The 19,936-nt window shown below is 50.9% G+C and overlaps 1 protein-coding gene across 1 annotated transcript; it reads left to right on the forward strand.

The window, feature by feature from the left end:
• The first annotated feature begins 6,836 nt into the window (after positions 1-6,836).
• Positions 6,837-15,049, forward strand: LOC140455379 (zinc-binding protein A33-like). Its single transcript, XM_072550184.1, is given in 7 exon segments — positions 6,837-7,096; positions 7,098-7,289; positions 9,800-9,895; positions 10,019-10,252; positions 11,546-11,568; positions 11,679-11,788; positions 14,454-15,049. Coding segments are annotated over 7 exon segments (1,470 nt in total). The 5' UTR covers positions 6,837-6,877.
• Positions 15,050-19,936: the final 4,887 nt, after the last annotated feature.

The raw sequence follows: 19,936 nt of genomic DNA on the forward strand, positions 1-19,936 counted from the left end.
AGCTGAATACAGAATTGGCTGGTCAACAGAAGACAGCAAGTGGCAGTGGAAGGAAAGTATTCTGCCTGGAAGTCAGTGGTGAGTGGTGTTCCACAGGGCTCTGTTCTTGGGCCTCTACTCTTTGTAATTTTTATTAATGACTTGGATGAGGAGATTGAAGGATGGGTTAGCAAGTTTGCAGACGACTCAAAGGTTGGAGGTGTCATTGACAGTATAGAGGACTGTTGTAGGCTGCAGCGTGACATTGACAGGATGGGCTGAGAGGTTCAACATGGATAAATGTGAGGTGAGGCATTTTGGAAGGTCAAACTTGAAAATTGAGTGCAGGATTAAAGACAGGATTCTTGGCAGTGTTGAGGAACAGTGGGATCTTGGTGTGCAGGTACATAGATCCCCTAAAATTGCCACCAAAATGGACAGGGTTGTTAAGAAAGCATATGGTGTTTTGGCTTTCATTAACAGGGGGATTGAATTGAAGAGCCGTGAGATCTTGTTGCAGCTCTATAAAACTTTGGTTAGACCCCACTTGGAATACTGTGTCCACTTCTGATCTATTATAGAAAAGATGTGGATGCTTTGGAGAGGATTCAGAAGAGGTTTACCAGGATGCTGCCTGGAATGGAGGGCTTATCTTACAAAGAGAGGTTGTCTGAGCTCGGGCTTTTTCATTGGAAAAAAGAAGGAAGGGGGGGACCTAATTGAGGTATACAAGATAATGGGAGGCATAGATAGAGTTGATAGCCAGAGACTTTTTCCCAGGGCAGAAACTGTTAACAAGAGGGGTCATAGTTTTAAGCTGTTTGGCGGAAAGTATAGAGGGGATGTCAGAGGCGGGTTCTTTACTCAGAGAATTGAGAGAGCATGGAATGCGTTGCCAGCAGCAGTTGTGGAAGCAAGGTCATTGGGGATATTTAAGAGACTGCTGGACATGCATATGGTCACAGAAATTTGAGGGTTCGTACATTAGGTTTACCTTACATGAGGATCAATGGTCAGCACAACATCGTGGGCTGAAGGGCCTGTTCTGTGCTGTACTGTTCTACATTCTGTGAAAGCAAGAATGAAACAAGACGCCTGAACCACATTTCCACAGGGTTGGTGCCCAGAATGAACACAGGTCAATTTATACAAGATACCAAAATTCCTATTAAGGGCTCAGAAAAAAAACTTGGCAGCACAAAATAAATATTTGTGAAGCAAACAAAGCACAACTTCAAAACAGCCAGGACAGATATCTCCCAAAACAATCCAACAGTCTGATATACACAACCCCAAAACAAATTGCTCCCATGTCTATAATCAAGCAAAACAGCCTCAACTCAAGGGGTCAAGAAGTTAGGATAAGTTAACTCTGAATTAGAGTAGTGCTGGAAAGGCACAGCAGGTCAGACAGCATTCAAAGAGCAAAAAATAACATTTTGGGCAAAAGCCCTTCATCAGGAATAGAAGCAGGAAGCCGGCTGGGTGGAGAGATAAATCAGAAGGGGTGGGGAGAAAGTAGCATAGAGTACAATAGGTGAATGGGGGTGGGATGGCGGGGATAGGTGGGAAGGAAGATAGGTCATGGGAACAGTGCTAGCTGGAAGGTTGGAACTGGGAGAAGGTGAAGGGAAATGCTGAAACTGGTGAAGTCCACATTGATGCCCTGGGATTGAAATGTTCAGAGGTGCAAGATGAAGTTCAGGTTTCCAGTATCCGCAGTCCTCGTTTTCACCGAGGATAAGTTAAGGGCAATGCACATTACAGGTTCAATCTGACCAGAGGTGCAATTCTCCAAATAAGACAATGGTGTGGGGGCAGCCACTATTGGACTGGGACAGACAGTGCTCAGTTTCTCCAACTTTCACAATATCAGGTTATAGTCCAACTGGTTTAATTTGAAGACTCGTGCTTGTAAATAAGCCTGTCATAATACAACCTGGTGCTTGTGATTTGTAACTGCGTGCAAATAAGTAAGGCTCTTGTACAACACACTGTGGTAACCTGCTTGATGTCGTGGTGGCTGTGAAGAGCCCTTCCAGTCGATTCTGAGTGGGGCGAGGGGAATAGGGAGAGGTTAGTGTCAGGGCTGCTCCACACAGATACCCCAGACCAGGCGGATATGTTTGGGTATTATAGTGAGTCTCTGGGCTTGGACAGCGAACAGGTTGGTGTCCTCAAAGAGGACCAGCAGATAAAACCTCGTTGGCCTCTTACAGAACCAGGAGGACCAAGCTCAGGAGGCGCACGTAAGTCTAGCCATCCTTTTTTTTATTTCAAAAATATACTTTATTCATAAATGATTTGATGGTCTGTACATTGGATCATGCCATACATATGTCCATATTTACAAACACAGATTCGACTTTATTCTTGTCCTTTACAATCCTGTGCATTTTTTCAATCTTGTATATATACATATATTTGGCTGAGGCATCAGCAGAGCCCAAAAAAACGTCTGTATGGGCCCCCTGTTCTTCTTTCGGCAGGCCGATCTTACACAGTGGTCTTTCCCCACCGCGCCTTGGCGGCAGCTGCCCCAAGCTTCAGCGCGTCCCTCAACACGTAGTCTTGGACCTTGGAATGTGCCAGTCTGCAACACTCGGTCGGGGTCAACTCCTTCAGCTGGAAGATCAACAGGTTTCGGACCGCCCAGAGAGCGTCCTTCACCGAGTTGATGATCCTCCAGGCGCAGTTAATGTTCGTCTCGGTGTGAGTCCCGGGGAACAGGCCGTAGAGCACGGAGTCCCGCGTCACGGCGCTGCTCGGGACGAACCTCGACAAGCACCACTGCATTCCTCTCCAGACTTCCTCTGCATAGGCACATTCCAGAAGGAGGTGTGTGACAGTCTCGTCCCCCCCGCAGCCACTTCGAGGGCAGCGTGCGGTGCGGCAGAGAGTCCGGGCGTGCATAAAGGATCTCACAGGCAGAGCCCTTCTCACCACCAGCCAAGCCACGTCTTGGTGCTTGTTGGAAAGTTCTGGCGATGAGGCATTCTGCCAAATGGCTTTGACAGTCTGCTCAGGGAACCGCTCGACAGGATCCGCCCTCTCCTTTTCCCGAAGGGTCTCAAGGACGCTACGTGCTGACCACTTCCTGATGGACTTGTGGTCAAAGGTGTTTTTCCTCATAAATTTCTCCACAAAGGACTGGTGATACGGAACGGTCCAACTACTCGGAGCGTTCCGCGGCAGCGAGGCCAGGCCCATCCTTCGCAACACCGGGGACAGGTAGAACCTCAGTACGTAGTGACACTTGGTGTTTGCGTACCGGGGATCCACGCACAGCTTGATGCAGCCACACACAAAGGTGGCCATCAGGGTGAGGGTGGCATTGGGCGTGTTTTTTCCCCCATTGCACCGGTCTTTGTACATTGAGTCTCTTCGGACCCGGTCCTTTTTTTTTTATTTCAAAAATATACTTTATTCATAAATGAATTGATGGTCTGTACATTGGATCATGCCATACATATGTCCATATTTACAAACACAGATTCGACTTTATTCTTGTCCTTTACAATCCTGTGCATTTTTTCAATCTTGTATATATACATATATTTGGCTGAGGCATCAGCAGAGCCCAAAAAAACGTCTGTATGGGCCCCCTGTTCTTCTTTCGGCAGGCCGATCTTACACAGTGGTCTTTCCCCACCGCGCCTTGGCGGCAGCTGCCCCAAGCTTCTGCGCGTCCCTCAACACGTAGTCTTGGACCTTGGAATGTGCCAGTCTGCAACACTCGGTCGGGGTCAACTCCTTCAGCTGGAAGATCAACAGGTTTCGGACCGCCCAGAGAGCGTCCTTCACCGAGTTGATGATCCTCCAGGCGCAGTTGATGTTCGTCTCGGTGTGAGTCCCGGGGAACAGGCCGTAGAGCACGGAGTCCCACGTCACAGCGCTGCTCGGGACGAACCTCGACAAGCACCACTGCATTCCTCTCCAGACTTCCTCTGCGTAGGCACATTCCAGAAGGAGGTGTGTGACAGTCTCGTCCCCCACGCAGCCACTTCGAGGGCAGCGTGCGGTGCGGCAGAGAGTCCGGGCGTGCATAAAGGATCTCACAGGCAGAGCCCTTCTCGGACCCGGTCCTTTTTTTTTTATTTCAAAAATATACTTTATTCATAAATGATTTGATGGTCTGTACATTGGATCATGCCATACATATGTCCATATTTACAAACACAGATTCGACTTTATTCTTGTCCTTTACAATCCTGTGCATTTTTTCAATCTTGTATATATACATATATTTGGCTGAGGCATCAGCAGAGCCCAAAAAACGTCTGTATGGGCCCCCTGTTCTTCTTTCGGCAGGCCGATCTTACACGGTGGTCTTTCCCCACCGCGCCTTGGCGGCAGCTGCCCCAAGCTTCAGCGCGTCCCTCAACACGTAGTCTTGGACCTTGGAATGTGCCAGTCTGCAACACTCGGTCGGGGTCAACTCCTTCAGCTGGAAGATCAACAGGTTTCGGACCGCCCAGAGAGCGTCCTTCACCGAGTTGATGATCCTCCAGGCGCAGTTAATGTTCGTCTCGGTGTGAGTCCCGGGGAACAGGCCGTAGAGCACGGAGTCCCGCGTCACGGCGCTGCTCGGGACGAACCTCGACAAACACCACTGCATTCCTCTCCAGACTTCTTCTGCATAGGCACATTCCAGAAGGAGGTGTGTGACAGTCTCGTCCCCCCCGCAGCCACTTCGAGGGCAGCGTGCGGTGCGGCAGAGAGTCCGGGCGTGCATAAAGGATCTCACAGGCAGAGCCCTTCTCACCACCAGCCAAGCCACGTCTTGGTGCTTGTTGGAAAGTTCTGGCGATGAGGCATTCTGCCAAATGGCTTTGACAGTCTGCTCAGGGAACCGCTCGACAGGATCCGCCCTCTCCTTTTCCCGAAGGGTCTCAAGGACGCTACGTGCTGACCACTTCCTGATGGACTTGTGGTCAAAGGTGTTTTTCCTCAAATTTCTCCACGAAGGACAGGTGATACGGAACGGTCCAACTACTCGGAGCGTTCCGCGGCAGCGAGGCCAGGCCCATCCTTCGCAACACCGGGGACAGGTAGAACCTCAGTACGTAGTGACACTTGGTGTTTGCGTACCGGGGATCCACGCACAGCTTGATGCAGCAACACACAAAGGTGGCCATCAGGGTGAGGGTGGCATTGGGCGTGTTTTTTCCCCCATTGCACCGGTCTTTGTACATAGAGTCTCTTCGGACCCGGTCCACCTTTGATCTCCAAATGAATTGGAAGATGGCCCGGGTGACTGCGGCGGCACAGGTCCTGGGGATAGGCCAGACCTGTGCCACATATAGCAATACTGAGAGTACCTCACACCTGATGACCAGGTTTTTTCCCGCGATGGAGAGCGACCGTTGCCCCCATCTGCCTAGTTTCTGTCTCATCTTCCTGATCCGCTCCTCCCAGGTCTTGGCGCACGCCCCAGCCCCCCCGAACCAAATACCCAGCACCTTCAGGTGGTCAGTCCTGACGGTGAAGGGGATAGAGGATTGGTCGGCCCAGTTCCCGAAGAGCATGGCCTCGCTCTTGCCTCGGTTTACCTTGGCCCCCGAGGCCCGTTCGAACTGGTCGCAGATGCACACGAGTCTGTGCACGGACAGCGGATCCGAGCAGAAAACAGCGACGTCATCCATGTACAGGGAGGCCTTAACCTGCAGGCCCCCGCTGCCAGGAATAGTCACCCCTCTCAGGCTCGCATCCTTCCTGATGGATTCGGCAAATGGCTCTATGCAACACACAAACATCCGCTCTAGCCATCCTTAACACCCCCACAACAACCAACCCACAAAGGGCGATGCCCGCGCCCCTCCTTTTATACCGTCCTGAGCCGCCGGCGGCTGGCGCCCGACATTTCCCTATTGGTCAAGAAGAACAAGCTTCTGATTGGTGCAGAAATCACCACAGTCGATTGGTCAATCGCTGTTGCCATTGATTGGTTGAGAATCTGAATTGTGATTGGACAGCTTTTCAATCCCGGAACTAACTCTGAATACCAGACAGGATTTGGAGGAGCCGCTGTTCAGCTTCTCGTCCAACAGGTTTAATTGGAAGCACTAGCTTTCGGAGCGCCGCTCCTCCATCAGGACAACCCACAACCACCTGATGTGAAACGAGTGCTTCCAGTTTCACCTGTTGGACTATATCCTGGTGTTGGGTGATTTTTAATTCAATACCAAGGAAATTCAAACTGGGAGCTCATCGCTGCAGATCCTGGAAATCAACTGAAAACAAATAAAAAGATGCTGGAAATCACAAGGGAGCAGGCAGCATCCTTGGAGAGAGAGCAAATTAATGTTTCATGTCTAGGTGACAACTTTTGTTTTTGGTTTCAGCGGGAAATTCAAATGTAATTTCTTCCCCACAGGTTCATCAAGGGAAGATGTTACAGGCAGCAGTGAGAGCAGGAGAGGGAGAGCCTGGATATTCTGAATTGAGAGGGACGTTAGGACTGTGTGCATTTTGAAATGTGATGTGCGCTAGAGCCGAAGTTACCACAAATCTCTAATGAAAACAAAAACAATGCGAGAAATTAAAGCGGGTCAGGCAGCGTCTTTGGAGAGGCGAAAGTGAGAACTCTAGATGCTGGAGATTAGAGTCAGGATGAGAGTGGTGCTGGAAAAGCACAGCATTAGGGGAGCAGGAAAATCGACGTTTCAGGCAAAAGCCCTTCAGTGATCGAGTGGGTTGCTTTGTTAATACATTGTCTGTGGGTTGGCTCTAGTCTCAGTGAGTGGATCAAATTACACTCTCAGGCTGTCTGCGGGTTCAAACACACCTCTTCCGTCCCTTCCCACCCTGGGGACCGTGAGTGCACTGCTCTCTGAAAGAACACAAGGAAGTGAATCTCAGGGCAGGACACCGCCAAACGCTGGGAGTTGCCGGCGGGATGGATTCCGGGCAGTGGGCTGAGAGCTGGAGAGAGGAGTTGGTTTGTGCGGTGTGTCTCGGGCTGTTTGTGGATCCAGTGACCCTGGACTGTGGTCACAGTTACTGCCGCTCCTGTATCACAGGCTGCTGGCAAGCCCAGGAGACCAACTTCTGTCCCGAGTGTCTGGAGGTATTCCTGGGGATAACCCTCAGGTCTAACCGGGCTCTCACCAACCTGGGCCGGGAGGGTGAGGCAGCTGAACAGGAACCGGAGGATGGAGAGCCAGCAGCTCCACTGTGAGCTGCACCATGAAGGAGTGAAGCTGCTGTGTGAAACCGACCAGAAGCTCCTCTGCAGCATCTGCCGGGACAGCCGGGAGCACAGATATCACACCTTCATCCCCCTCAATGAGGCTGTGGGACTTTACAAGGTGAACATGGGCAACCAGAGGGAGCAGACCACACATTCAACCGGTGCAGGACTCTGTCCCTCAATTCTGGGAAGCTCCAGGTTTAGGGACAACGCTGAGATCCTGAGATCGGAACCAGGTCAGCCACAGAGTCTGAGCTCCCCCGGGTGGGGGCTGACACCAGGAGGTGACCCTCAGGGATACCACATGAGGAGATGATGGACTGAGTGGTGTTGTGGTCACCCAGAGTTGGACAAACAGGAGGCTGGGAGAACACAGCAAGCCAGGCAGCATCAGGAGGTGGAGAGGTCAATGTTTCAGGTGTAACCCTTCTTCAGGACTTGGGCTGGGGGTGTAAGGGGAGCACCCAGGTAATGTTCTGGGGGCCCAGGTTCAAATCCCGCCTCTGCACAGATGGTGGAATTTAAATTCAATCTAAAATAAAATCTAGATTTAAGGATCTAACGCTGACCAGGAATCCATTGGTGATGATTGAGGAAAACCCATCTGGTTCACTAAAGGAAACTGCCATCCTTACCTGGTCTGGCCTACGTGTCACTCCAGACCCACAACAAAGGGGTTTGACACTTAACTGCCCTCTGGGCAATTAGGGATGGGTAATAAATGCTGGCCTGGCCAGCGATGCCCACATCCCGTGAATGAATATTTAAAAATTATTGACACTCTGGTACCTGACTCTGAACGAGGCAGTACTGCAGTCAAGAAGTGTTCATATGGAAACAAAGGGGGACTTGGTGAACCATTTTCCAGCCTCTGTAGAGGTATGACACTAACAGGGAGGAGCTGAAGTAGGAGAAAGTGAGGACTGCAGATGCTGGAGAATCAGAGTTGAACTGGGTGGTGTTGGAAAAGCACAGCAGGTCAGGCAGCATCTGAGGAGCAGGAGAGTCAACCTTTTGGGCAAAAGCCCTGATGAAGGGTGAGGATCAGAAATAGGCCATTCAGCCCATCGAGTCAGCTCCTCTCATCAATGTGATCATGGCTGATCTGATCATCCCTGACTCCAGTTTCCTATCTTTTCCCCATAACCTTTGATTCCCTCACTAATTAAAAATCTGCCTGATCAGCCTTGGATGTACTTAACAGCACATCCTCTATAGCTCTCAGTGGTAGAGAATTGCACAGATTCACTCCCCTCTAAAAGAGATGAAATTCCTCCTCATCTCTGTCTTAAATAGACACCCCCTTATTCTTGGATGATGCCCTTTGGTCCCAGACTCTCCCACAAGTGGAAACAACATTTCCACAGCTACCCTGTCAAATCACCGAAGGATCATGTACATTTTCATAAAGTCACCTCCGAATCTTCAAACCTCTTAATGAACCACAAAACAAAATCCCTCCAGATCCAGGACCAGCCAAACAAAGCTTTTCTGGGCTGCCTCCACTGGAGTCTTCACAATATTCCAGCTTTGGTCGAACTGGTGTCCTCTGTACCTTCAGGAGAAACATCCCACAGCAGTCTCATCCGACACCTTTCCCCGTAAGCTCGTACATGTGTATGAATTAGTGAGAGAGAGAGAGAGAGAACTCTGTGTAGATTGATGAGGACTGACCTCGGGCTGAGGAGCTTCAGTCACATAGACTGGTGACAGTCTTCTCTTGGAGAAGAGAAAGCCAAGGTTAGATTTGATAAGAGTCACACAGCAAGGAAACAGGCCCTTCTGCCCAACCCGTCCATGCCGACGCAGTATCTTAAGCTGAACTAGTCCCACTTGCCTGCATTTGGCCCATATCTCTCTAAACCCTTCCTATCCATGTATCTGTCTGAATGTCTTAAATGTTCCACTACTTCCTCTGGCAGCTCATTCCGTGTACGCACCTCCCTCTGTGGGAAAGACTTGTCCCTCAGATCTCCTTCAAATCTCTCCCCTCTCACCTTAAACCAATGTCCACTTGTTTTGGACTACCCTTCCCAGGGGAAAAGACTTTGGCTATTCACTGTATCTTTGCCTGTCATGATTTTCCCAACCTCCCTAATGTCACCCCTCAGCCTCCTCGGCTCCAGAGACACATTCCGAGCCTCTCCTCATGACTCGAACTCTCCAATCTTTGTAGCCTTGGTGAAGTACTGCTGCGGAAGTGTTGAAAATCACGATGGGCCTGGGCAGAGTGGAGTGGGAGAAATATGTTCCGGTTGGTTAGAGGATTGAGAACCAGGGCATGTACAGATATGGGGGACAGTACTGGTCGGAGAAGCCGAGGAGATAGGAAGGGAAAGGCTTTCTCCGTCCTGTGGGATTTTGGGGTTTGGGATGCTCTGTCTGGGTGTATGATAGAGGCAGGTCCAATAGGGCGGGAGTGGGGGTGGGGTTTGGGGTGTGCACCCAAGAGGGAATTGAATCCAGGAAGATGGCAGCAGACATACAATGGGGCTGAATGGGACCACGTCTGTCCCGTTGTGCAGAGAGATCGGGGAGGGTGGCTTCCATAGCACTTCATCCTGCCCAATCCACTTTTCTGGGAACGTCTGAAGGCCTCCATTCAGGAATCTTTGCTCTCGTTTACAGGATCAGCTGAAATCGTCCTTGGATTTGGCCGCCAAAAGGAAGGCCCAGCTGCTCAAGGCTAAATTCAACCAGGAGGAGAAGATCTCCCAAGTCAAGGTGAGACGCCCGTTTGTTCACTTCTCCAAACCTCAGTTTCTTTCCCCCTCTCCCCTCCCCACTCCCCCCCAACTCCCCGTTTTGAAACAGTTTGATCGTGTGCCTGTGTTCCAATGTGTTCAGGAGCAGTCCCGTAATCTGCAAGTCCACATCAAGTATGAATTTGCCAAGATGCACCGGACTCTGAGTGAGATGGAACGGTGCCTGAACGGAGATCTCCGTGCACGGGAGGGGATGATCCTGGAGGCTATGCGAGGAAACCTGCGGGAGATTCAGGGTGCCCTGGACTCCGCCGAGCGGGTTCTGACCGAGTTTCAATCGCGGCTCGATCGGCCGGATGTATTGACCATCCTCAAGGTAAGGAGAGAAATGTAGCAGTCTTCGGTAATCGGCATCTTGGTATTGCCAAGAATCACCTGGAGTGGGGAGTAAACGCTGCCCCCTACGTACCCACTGGGGAGGGAGGGTTCAGTATTCTGTATCCCTATCATTGGAAGTGAAGGGGTGACTGGGAATGAGGACCAGGCGGGGGCCATTCAGCCCATCAAACGTGCTTTAAAGCAGTGCAACCAGATCATGGCCCACCTTTTATCCCAAGACCATTTTCCTACAATATCTCTGTATTCCCTGATATCTGGAAATCTCCAGGGATTTACCAGGATGTTTCTGGGAATGGAGGGTCTGTGTTGTGCTGAAAGGCCGGATAGGGTAGGAACCTCGTCACTGGATCGTGACCTTAGAGAGGTTGATAAAACTATGAGGGGCATAGATCAGGTGAATGGCACCTGGGATGAGGGATTTCAAGAGGAGGGGGCATATGTTTAAAGTGAGAGGAGAGAGATTTTAAAGGACACAAGGACAAATGTTTTCCCCAGAAGGTGGTTCGTGGGTGACGTGAACTTCCTGAGGAAGTGGTGGTTGGGGGCACAATTACAATGTTTCAAAGACATTTGGATAAGTATGTGAATAGGACAGGTTTGGAGGGATTTGGGGATGAGCAGGTAGGTTGGACTAGTGTCGAAGAGTGTGGTGCTGGAAAAGCACATCCGGTCATGCATTATCCGAGGAGCAGGAGAGGCAACGTTTCGAATAAAAGCTCTTCATCTGGAATGCTGCCTGACTGGCTGTGCTTTTCCAGCACCACACTCTTCGACTTTGATCTCCAGCATCTGCAGTCCTCACTTTCTCCAGGGGTGGTGGGACTCATTTAGTTTGGGATTAGGGTCAGCCGGGACTGGTTGGACTGAAGCATCTGTTTCTGTGCTTTCTGACTCTGTGACTATGACTCAATGAGTGAGACTCTGCGCTCCTCTGGGGCAGAGAATTGACAAGGATCACCACTCTCCAGTTCAAAGAAATCCCTCCTTATCTCAGTCCGAAATGGCCTGACCCGTGTTCCGAGGGGAGTGTGTTCAATCCATTCACATGTGTTGTATGACCATTTGATCTTTTCCCTATAAATTCTGCGTCTATGGTCTCCGTGTCTCACTATCACCTGATGCAGGAGCAGCGCTCTTAAAGCTAGTGTTTTCAAATAAACTTGTCCAACGATAACCTGGTGTCCTGTGAATTTTGACCTTGTCCCATGTCATCGTATTCAGTTTTTGTTCTGTCTGACAAAAGTTGACTTGTGTTTTTGTTTTGTTTCAGGAGAAAGATTCCTGGAATGCCAAGTATGACTTTCCTTTATTTACAAAAACAAATTGTTCACAAACACAGCTTAATCTTTTAAAGTAAAAAGAAAGGAAATCTGTTTTTCAATCTTTGAACATTGAACTTGCAGGATTAGTCACAATGTGATGGAACTGGTGGACATGGATCTTCCTCTGGGGATATTCAGAGGTCCCTTGCAGTATATTGCCTGGAGAGAAATACTAGACACTATCAGCCCAGGTAAAGAGATGTCTGTGTTCTCAGTCCCAGTTAGTAGAGCAGGGATTTCAAGGAATGTGGGGGAGGAAAATGGAAAAGAAAATATGAGGCGGTGGGGGGGGAGGAATTAAACACAACTTGAGCACCTCTCCCACTCTTGCCAATAGCCACTGTTGGAAGGTTCACCTCACATTGATCCACATTATACTCCATCTGCCAAATATTTTCCCACTCGCTCAACTGGTGTTGATTCCCGGTTAGAACAAAGAACAGGCCCTTTGGCCCTCCAAGCCTGAGCCGATCCAAATCTACTGTCTCAACCTGTCGCCCAGTTCCTAAGCATCTGGATCCCTCTGCTCCCCACCTACTCATGCATCTGACCAGACGCATCTTAAATGAATCCACGGTGCCTGCCTCTGCCACCTCTGCTGCCAACGCGTTCCAGACACCCCCACCCTCTGTGTAAAGTATTTGCTGCCTGTATCCCCCTTAAACTTTTCACCTCTCACCTTGAAAGCGTGACCTCTCGTTATTGAATCCTTCACCCTGGGAAAAAGCCTATCTCTATCCACCCTGTCTATACCCTTCATGATTTTGTAAAACTCAATCAGGTACCCCGTCAATCTCCATTTTTCTAATGAAAGGAAACCTAACCTACTCAATCTGTCTTCACTTTCCATCCCAGGCAACATCCTCGTAAACCTTCTCTGCACCCTCTCCAAAGCATCCACATCCTTTTGGTAATGTGGTGACCAGAACTGTACACAGTTCCCCAAGTCACTGCCGTGTATCCGAGTTGGAAGCCCGCACAGCGAGAAAATTACAGGGGATGCTGGACAGGGGCTGCCATTGAGAAAGTGACCTGTTTATGCTGACCCAACCCTGGGAATTATAGAGCAGTGGGCCTTACATCAGTTAAGGGTAAAGTGTTGGACTAGGTTATAGGAGACAGGATTTATAATAAGATTTATAATAAAGAAATACGTTGATTAAGGATATTCAACAAGGTTTTGTGAAGGGTAGGTCGTGTCTCACAAACCTTATTGAGTTCTTTGAGAACGTGACCAAACAGGTGGATGAGGGTAAAGCGGTCGATGTGGTGTATAGGGGTTTCAGTAAGGTGTTTGATAAGGTTCCCCATGGTAGGCTATTGCACAAAAGACGGAGGCATGGGATTGAGGGTGGTTGAGTGGTTTGGATTAGAAATTAGCTCGCTGAAAGAAGACAGAGGATGGTGATTGATGGGAAATGTTTATCCTAGAGTTTTGTTACTTGTGGTATACCACAAGGCTCTGTTTTGGGTCCACTGCTGTTTGTCATTTTTATAAATGACCTGGATGAGGATGTAGAAGGATGGGTTAGTAAATTTGCGGATGACACTAAGGTTGGTAGAGGTGTGGATAGTGCCAAAGGAGGTTGCAGGTTATAGATAAACTGCAGAGCTGGGCTGAGAGGTGACAAATGGAGTTTAATACAGAAAAATGTGAGGTGATTCACTTTGGAAAGAGTAACAGGAATGCAGAGTACTGGGTTAACAGTAAGATTCTTGGTTGTGCAGATGAGCAGAGAGATCTCAGTGTCCATATGCTTAGATCCCTGAAAGTTGCCACCCAGATTGATAGGGTTGTTAAGAAAGCATACGGTGTGTTAGGTTTTATTGGTGGAGGGATTGAGGTCATGCTGCAGCTGTACAAAATCCTGATGCGGCCTCACTTGGTGTATTGCATACAGTTCTGGTCACATTATCGGAAGGATGTGGAAACATTATAAAGGGTTTAGAGGAGATTTACTAGGATGTTGCCTGGTATGGAGGAAAGGTCTGATGAAGAAAGGCTGAGGGATTTGACGATGTTTTTGTAAGAGAGAAGCAGGTTGAGAGGTGACTTAATTGAGACCTATAAGATAATCAGGGGGTGAGATCGGGTGGAGAGTGAGAGCCTTTTTCCTCGGATGGTGATAGCAATTACAAGGGGACATAGATTTAAATTGAGGGGTGATGGTTATACAGCAGATGTCTGATGTAGTTTCTTTACTCAGAGTAGTGTGGGTGTGGAATGTACTGCCTGCAACAGTCATAGACGCACTAACTTTAAGGGCATTTAAATGATCATTGGATAAACATATGTACGAAAATGGAATAGTGTCGGTTAGATGGGCTTCAGATTGGTACAGGTCAGTGCAACATCGAGGGCCGAAGGGCCTATACTGCGTTGTAATGTTCCATATTATTCTATTCATTGTTTTCTGCCTGTCAGCCACCTCAGTCCATGTCAATACCACCCCCCCCCCCCCCCCCCGCACTTGCAATTCCATGCACTTTCATTTTACACGCTAATCTCTTACCCAGGACCTCAGTAAAGTCCTCCTGAAAGTCCAAGTAAACCACATCCAGTGACTCCCCCTGAGCAACTTTACGAGTTACATCCCCCCAATCGCTTTGTTGAGCACGATTTCCCTTTCGGAAATCCATGCTGACTCTGCTCAATGTTATCACTGTTTTGAGTCCTCTCCCATTATACCTTTTCCCGTGGACCCGAGCACGTTCCCTGATGATAACAGGCTAATGGGGGTGACACGGTGGCTCAGTGGTTAGTGTTGCTGCCTCACAGCGCCAGGGACCCGGGTTCGATTTAACTCATTCACCCTCTGCCTTTTCTTTCTGTGTTGTTTTTCTTCCCCCGCTCAGTGCCGGCCGCTCTGACCCTGAATCCGAAAACTGCCAACCCCTGGCTGGTCCTGAGTGAGGACCAGTCGGCCGTGAGGATGGGAGACCGAAGGCAGGAGCTCCCGGACCTGCCCCAGAGGTTCGATCGGTGCGCCTGTGTGCTGGGGTCGGAGGGATTCACATCGGGGAGGCACTACTGGGAGGTGGAGGTGAGGGACAAGACCGAGTGGGACCTGGGAGTGGCGAAGAGGTCCTGCAAGAGGAAGGGGAGAATCAGACGGACCCCCGAGGACGGCTACTGGAGACTGAGCCTCCGAGGTGGGAGCGAGTACATGGCCTTCACCTCGCCCCCGACCAGCCTGAGCGTCGTTCCGAGACCGAGGAAGGTCGGGGTGTACCTGGACTACGAGGGGGGGCAAGTGTCGTTTTACAACGCAGACAGTATGTCCCACCTCCACACTTTCACTGACGCCTTCACAGAGAAACTCTACCCGTACCTCTGCCCCTGTTTGAACAACGGTGGGAAAAATTCGGTGTTTATGAAAATCTGCGGGGTGAAGGCCCACTCACTGACATCACCCGGCCGGAGTCTAACTCCCAGTGCAGTGGGCCCGTGAGTAAAGGGTGATGATCTCCCCCTGCTGTGTTATCGGCTTTTCAGGATTTGAGTGGCTGTCGTAACAACTAAATCAAGGTCTGTACTCCTGCATTCCTGGATGGGCCTAGCATTTATTGCCTTTCCCTAATTGCCCCTAATTTAGGAGGCGGGGGAATGAGCTGCCCTCTTGACCCGGTGCGGTCCCTGAGCTGTACGGTTTGGGAAAGGATTTCCCGGATTTCGACCCAGAGACAGTGATGTAGTTCCAATCAGGACAGCACGGAAGTTGACCTTTTACTTCTCTCAACCTGCTCCCTCAGCCCAGTGTGGCAGTGACTCAGCCTGGTCCCTCAGCCCAGTGTGGCAGTGCCTCAGCCTGGTCCCTCAGCCCAGTGTGGCAGTGCCTCAACCTGCTCCCCCAGCCCAGTGTGGCAGCGTCTTGGCCTGCTCCCTCAGCCCAGTGTGGCAGTGTCTCAGCCTGGTCCCTCAGCCCAGTGTGGCAGTGTCTAGGCCTGCTTGCTCAGCCCAGTGTGGCAGTGTCTCGGCCTGGTCCCTCAGCCCAGTGTGGCAGTGTCTCGGCCTGGTCCCTCAGCCCAGTGTTGCAGTGCCTCGGCCTGCTCCCTCAGCCCAGTGTGGCAGTGCCTCGGCCTGCTCCCTCAGCCCAGTGTGGCAGTGTCTGGGCCTGCTCCCTCAGCCCAGTGTGGCAGTGTCTGGGCCTGCTCCCTCAGCCCAGTGTGGCAGTGTCTCGGCCTGGTCCCTCAGCTCAGTGTGGCAGTGTCTAGGCCTGCTCCCTCAGCCCAGTGTGGCAGCGTCTGAACCTGCTCCCTCAGCCCAGTGTGGCAGTGTCTCGGCCTGGTCCCTCAGCCCAGTGTGGCAGTGTCTCGGCCTGGTCCGTCAGCCCAGTGTGGCAGTGTGTCGGCCTGGTCCCCCAGCCCAGTGTGGCAGTGTCTCGGCCTGCTCCCTCAGCCCAGTGTGACAGTGTCTCGGCCTGCTCCCCCAGCCCAGTGTGGCAGCGTCTCGGCCTGCTCCCCCAGCCCAGTGTGGCAGTGTCTCGGCCTGGTCCCTCAGCCCAGTGTGGCAGTGTCTAGGCCTGCTCGCTCAGCCCAGTGTGGCAGTGTCTCGGCCTGGTCCCTCAGCCCAGTGTGGCAGTGTCTCGGCCTGGTCCCTCAGCCCAGTGTGGCAGTGCCTCGGCCTGCTCCCTCAGCCCAGTGTGGCAGTGTCTCGGCCTGCTCCCTCAGCCCAGTGTGGCAGTGTCTCGGCCTGCTCCCTCAGCCCAGTGTGGCAGTGTCTCGGCCTGCTCCCTCAGCCCAGTGTGGCAGTGTCTGGGCCTGCTCCCTCAGCCCAGTGTGGCAGTGTCTAGGCCTGCTCCCTCAGCCCAGTGTGGCAGCGTCTGAACCTGGTCCCTCAGCCCAGTGTGGCAGCGTCTGAACCTGCTCCCTCAGCCCAGTGTGGCAGCGTCTGAACCTGCTCCCTCAGCCCAGTGTGGCAGTGTCTCGGCCTGCTCCCTCAGCCCAGTGTGGCAGTGTCTCGGCCTGCTCCCCCAGCCCAGTGTGACAGTGTCTCGGCCTGTTCCCTCAGCCCAGTGTGGCAGCGTCTCGGCCTGTTCCCTCAGCCCAGTGTGGCAGTGTCTCAGCCTGGTCCCCCAGCCCAGTGTGGCAGTGTCTCGGCCTGCTCCCTCAGCCCAGTGTGACAGTGTCTGGGCCTGCTCCCCCAGCCCAGTGTGGCAGTGTCTGGGCCTGCTCCCTCAGCCCAGTGTGGCAGTGTCTCGGCCTGGTCCCTCAGCCCAGTGTGGCAGTGTCTCGGCCTGGTCCCTCAGCCCAGTGTGGCAGTGTCTCGGCCTGCTCCCTCAGCCCAGTGTGGCAGTGTCGCGGCCTGGTCCCTCAGCCCAGTGTGGCAGTGTCTCGGCCTGCTCCCTCAGCCCAGTGTGGCAGTGCCTCGGCCTGCTCCCTCAGCCCAGTGTGACAGTGTCTCGGCCTGGTCCCTCAGCCCAGTGTGGCAGTGTCTCGGCCTGGTCCCTCAGCCCAGTGTGGCAGTGTCTCGGCCTGCTCCCTCAGCCCAGTGTGGCAGTGTCTCGGCCTGCTCCCTCAGCCCAGTGTGGCAGTGTCTCGGCCTGGTCCCCCAGCCCAGTGTGGCAGTGTCTCGGCCTGGTCCCTCAGCCCAGTGTGGCAGTGTCTAGGCCTGCTCCCTCAGCCCAGTGTGGCAGTGTCTCGGTATGTGAGTGAGTCCTGCTGGGCCATGTCCCAGAGGGACCAGAAGGAGATCACAGAGGTGGCAGCTTCAGCATTGCCAACAACGATGGAGAGTGAGCGATGAGGGTGGTCCCTGGTAACTGCAGCATGGGATCGATAACAGGCAGCTGAGGTCTCCCACAGAGTGAGGTAGGCGGGGGTCTCATCAAAGACTGCTGAACCTTTAACTGAATGCCTTTGTTTTCCAAACGGCTTTAATGTTCACCATTACCTCATTCCTTTATGTTTCAAAATTAAAAAAAATCCCACAACACCAGATTATAGTCCAACAGGTTTATTTGGGAGTGCAAGCTTTTGGAGCACTGCCCCTTCATCTGGTACCTGTGGAGCAGGATCATGTGACACGGAATTTATAGCAAAAATTCATAGTGTCAACCAACTGAAACGATGTATTGAACAAGTCTAGATTGCTGTTAAGTCTTTCATCTTTTAGAATGGGTTGCAGGTTTCGATTCGCTGATATGTCAATCCCAGAACTTCTTTCAAGTCACATTCTTGAGATAACTTAAGGTTTTATAAAAAACGGTGACAGCTGAGACAATGCATTAAAGATGTGGGGTTAGAAACTGAATCTATTCCCATCTTGAGTCAGACTGGTTCGATTTTCAAAGTAGGAATTTCTAAAATGTCTCCTGGATTGACTGCCTGCTGATTGTGTTCTGTTTGAATAAAATAGACTGAACCTGCAAATACAATTCTGCAAATGCAATTTCACCTCCGAGAGACTTATATATGTGTGTGCGCGTGTGAGCGTGCATGTGTGAGTGTGTGTGAGTGTGCACGTGTGAGTGTGCGCGTGTGAATTGTGAGAGAAAATATGTGTGTGTGTGTGAGAGAGAGAGAGAGAGTAAAATGTGTGTGTGTGTGCGAGTGTGAGAGATGGAGAATATGCTTGTGAGCCTGAACTGTCTGGTGTCTCAGTCCTGTGTGTATTCTGAACTGTCAGGTATCTCAGTGCTGTGTGTATTCTGAACTGTCAGGTGTCTCAGTCCTGTGTGTATTCTGAACTGTCAGGTGTCTCAGTCCTGTGCGTATTCTGAACTGTCTGGTGTCTCAGTGCTGTGTATATTACTGAACTGTCTGGTGTCTCAGTGCTGTGTATATTCTGAACTGTCAGGTGTCTCAGTCCTGTGTGTATTCTGAACTGTCAGGTGTCTCAGTCCTGTGTGTATTCTGAACTGTCTGGTGTCTCAGTGCTGTGTGTATTCTCAACTGTCTGGTGTCTCAGTGCTGTGTGTATTCTCAACTGTCAGGTGTCAGTGCTGTGTGTATTCTGAACTGTCTGGTGTCTCAGTGGTGTGTGTATTCTCAACTGTCTGGTGTCTCAGTGCTGTGTGTATTCTCAACTATCAGGTGTCAGTGCTGTGTGTATTCTGAACTGTCAGGTGTCTCAGTCCTGTGTGTATTCTGAACTGTCTGGTGTCTCAGTGCTGTGTGTATTCTCAACTGTCTGGTGTCTCGGTCCTGTGTGTATTCTGAACTGTCAGGTGTCTCAGTCCTGTATATATTCTGAACTGTCAGGTGTCTCAGTGCTGTGTGTATTCTGAACTGTCAGGTGTCACAGTCCTGTGTGTATTCTGAACTGTCAGGTGTCTCAGTCCTGTATATATTCTGAACTGTCAGGTGTCTCAGTCCTGTGTGTATTCTGAACTGTCTGGTGTCTCAGTCCTGTGTGTATTCTCAACTGTCTGGTGTCTCAGTGCTGTGTGCATTCTCAACTGTCTGGTGTCTCAGTGCTGTGTGTATTCTCAACTGTCAGGTGTCTCAGTCCTGTGTGTATTCTGAACTGTCTGGTGTCTCAGTGCTGTGTGTATTCTCAACTGTCTGGTGTCTCAGTGCTGTGTGTATTCTGAACTGTCAGTTATCTCAGTCCTGTGTATATTCTGAACTGTCAGGTATCTCAGTGGTGTGTGTATTCTGAACTGGCAGGTGTCTCAGTCCTGTGTATATTCTGAACTGTCAGGTATCTCAGTGCTGTGTGTATTCTGAACTGTCAGGTGTCTCAGTCCTGTGTGTATTCTGAACTGTCTGGTGTCTCAGTGCTGTGTGTATTCTCAACTGTCTGGTGTCTCAGTGCTGTGTGTATTCTCAACTGTCAGGTGTCAGTGCTGTGTGTATTCTGAACTGTCTGGTGTCTCAGTGGTGTGTGTATTCTCAACTGTCTGGTGTCTCAGTGCTGTGTGTATTCTCAACTATCAGGTGTCAGTGCTGTGTGTATTCTGAACTGTCAGGTGTCTCAGTCCTGTGTGTATTCTGAACTGTCTGGTGTCTCAGTGCTGTGTGTATTCTCAACTGTCTGGTGTCTCGGTCCTGTGTGTATTCTGAACTGTCAGGTGTCTCAGTCCTGTATATATTCTGAACTGTCAGGTGTCTCAGTGCTGTGTGTATTCTGAACTGTCAGGTGTCACAGTCCTGTGTGTATTCTGAACTGTCAGGTGTCTCAGTCCTGTATATATTCTGAACTGTCAGGTGTCTCAGTCCTGTGTGTATTCTGAACTGTCTGGTGTCTCAGTCCTGTGTGTATTCTCAACTGTCTGGTGTCTCGGTCCTGTGTGTATTCTGAACTGTCTGGTGTCTCAGTCCTGTGTGTATTCTCAACTGTCTGGTGTCTCAGTGCTGTGTGTATTCTGAACTGTCAGGTGTCACAGTCCTGTGTG

This window comes from Chiloscyllium punctatum, chromosome 30 (assembly GCF_047496795.1).
Source record: "Chiloscyllium punctatum isolate Juve2018m chromosome 30, sChiPun1.3, whole genome shotgun sequence".
NCBI classification, from domain to species: domain Eukaryota; kingdom Metazoa; phylum Chordata; class Chondrichthyes; order Orectolobiformes; family Hemiscylliidae; genus Chiloscyllium; species Chiloscyllium punctatum.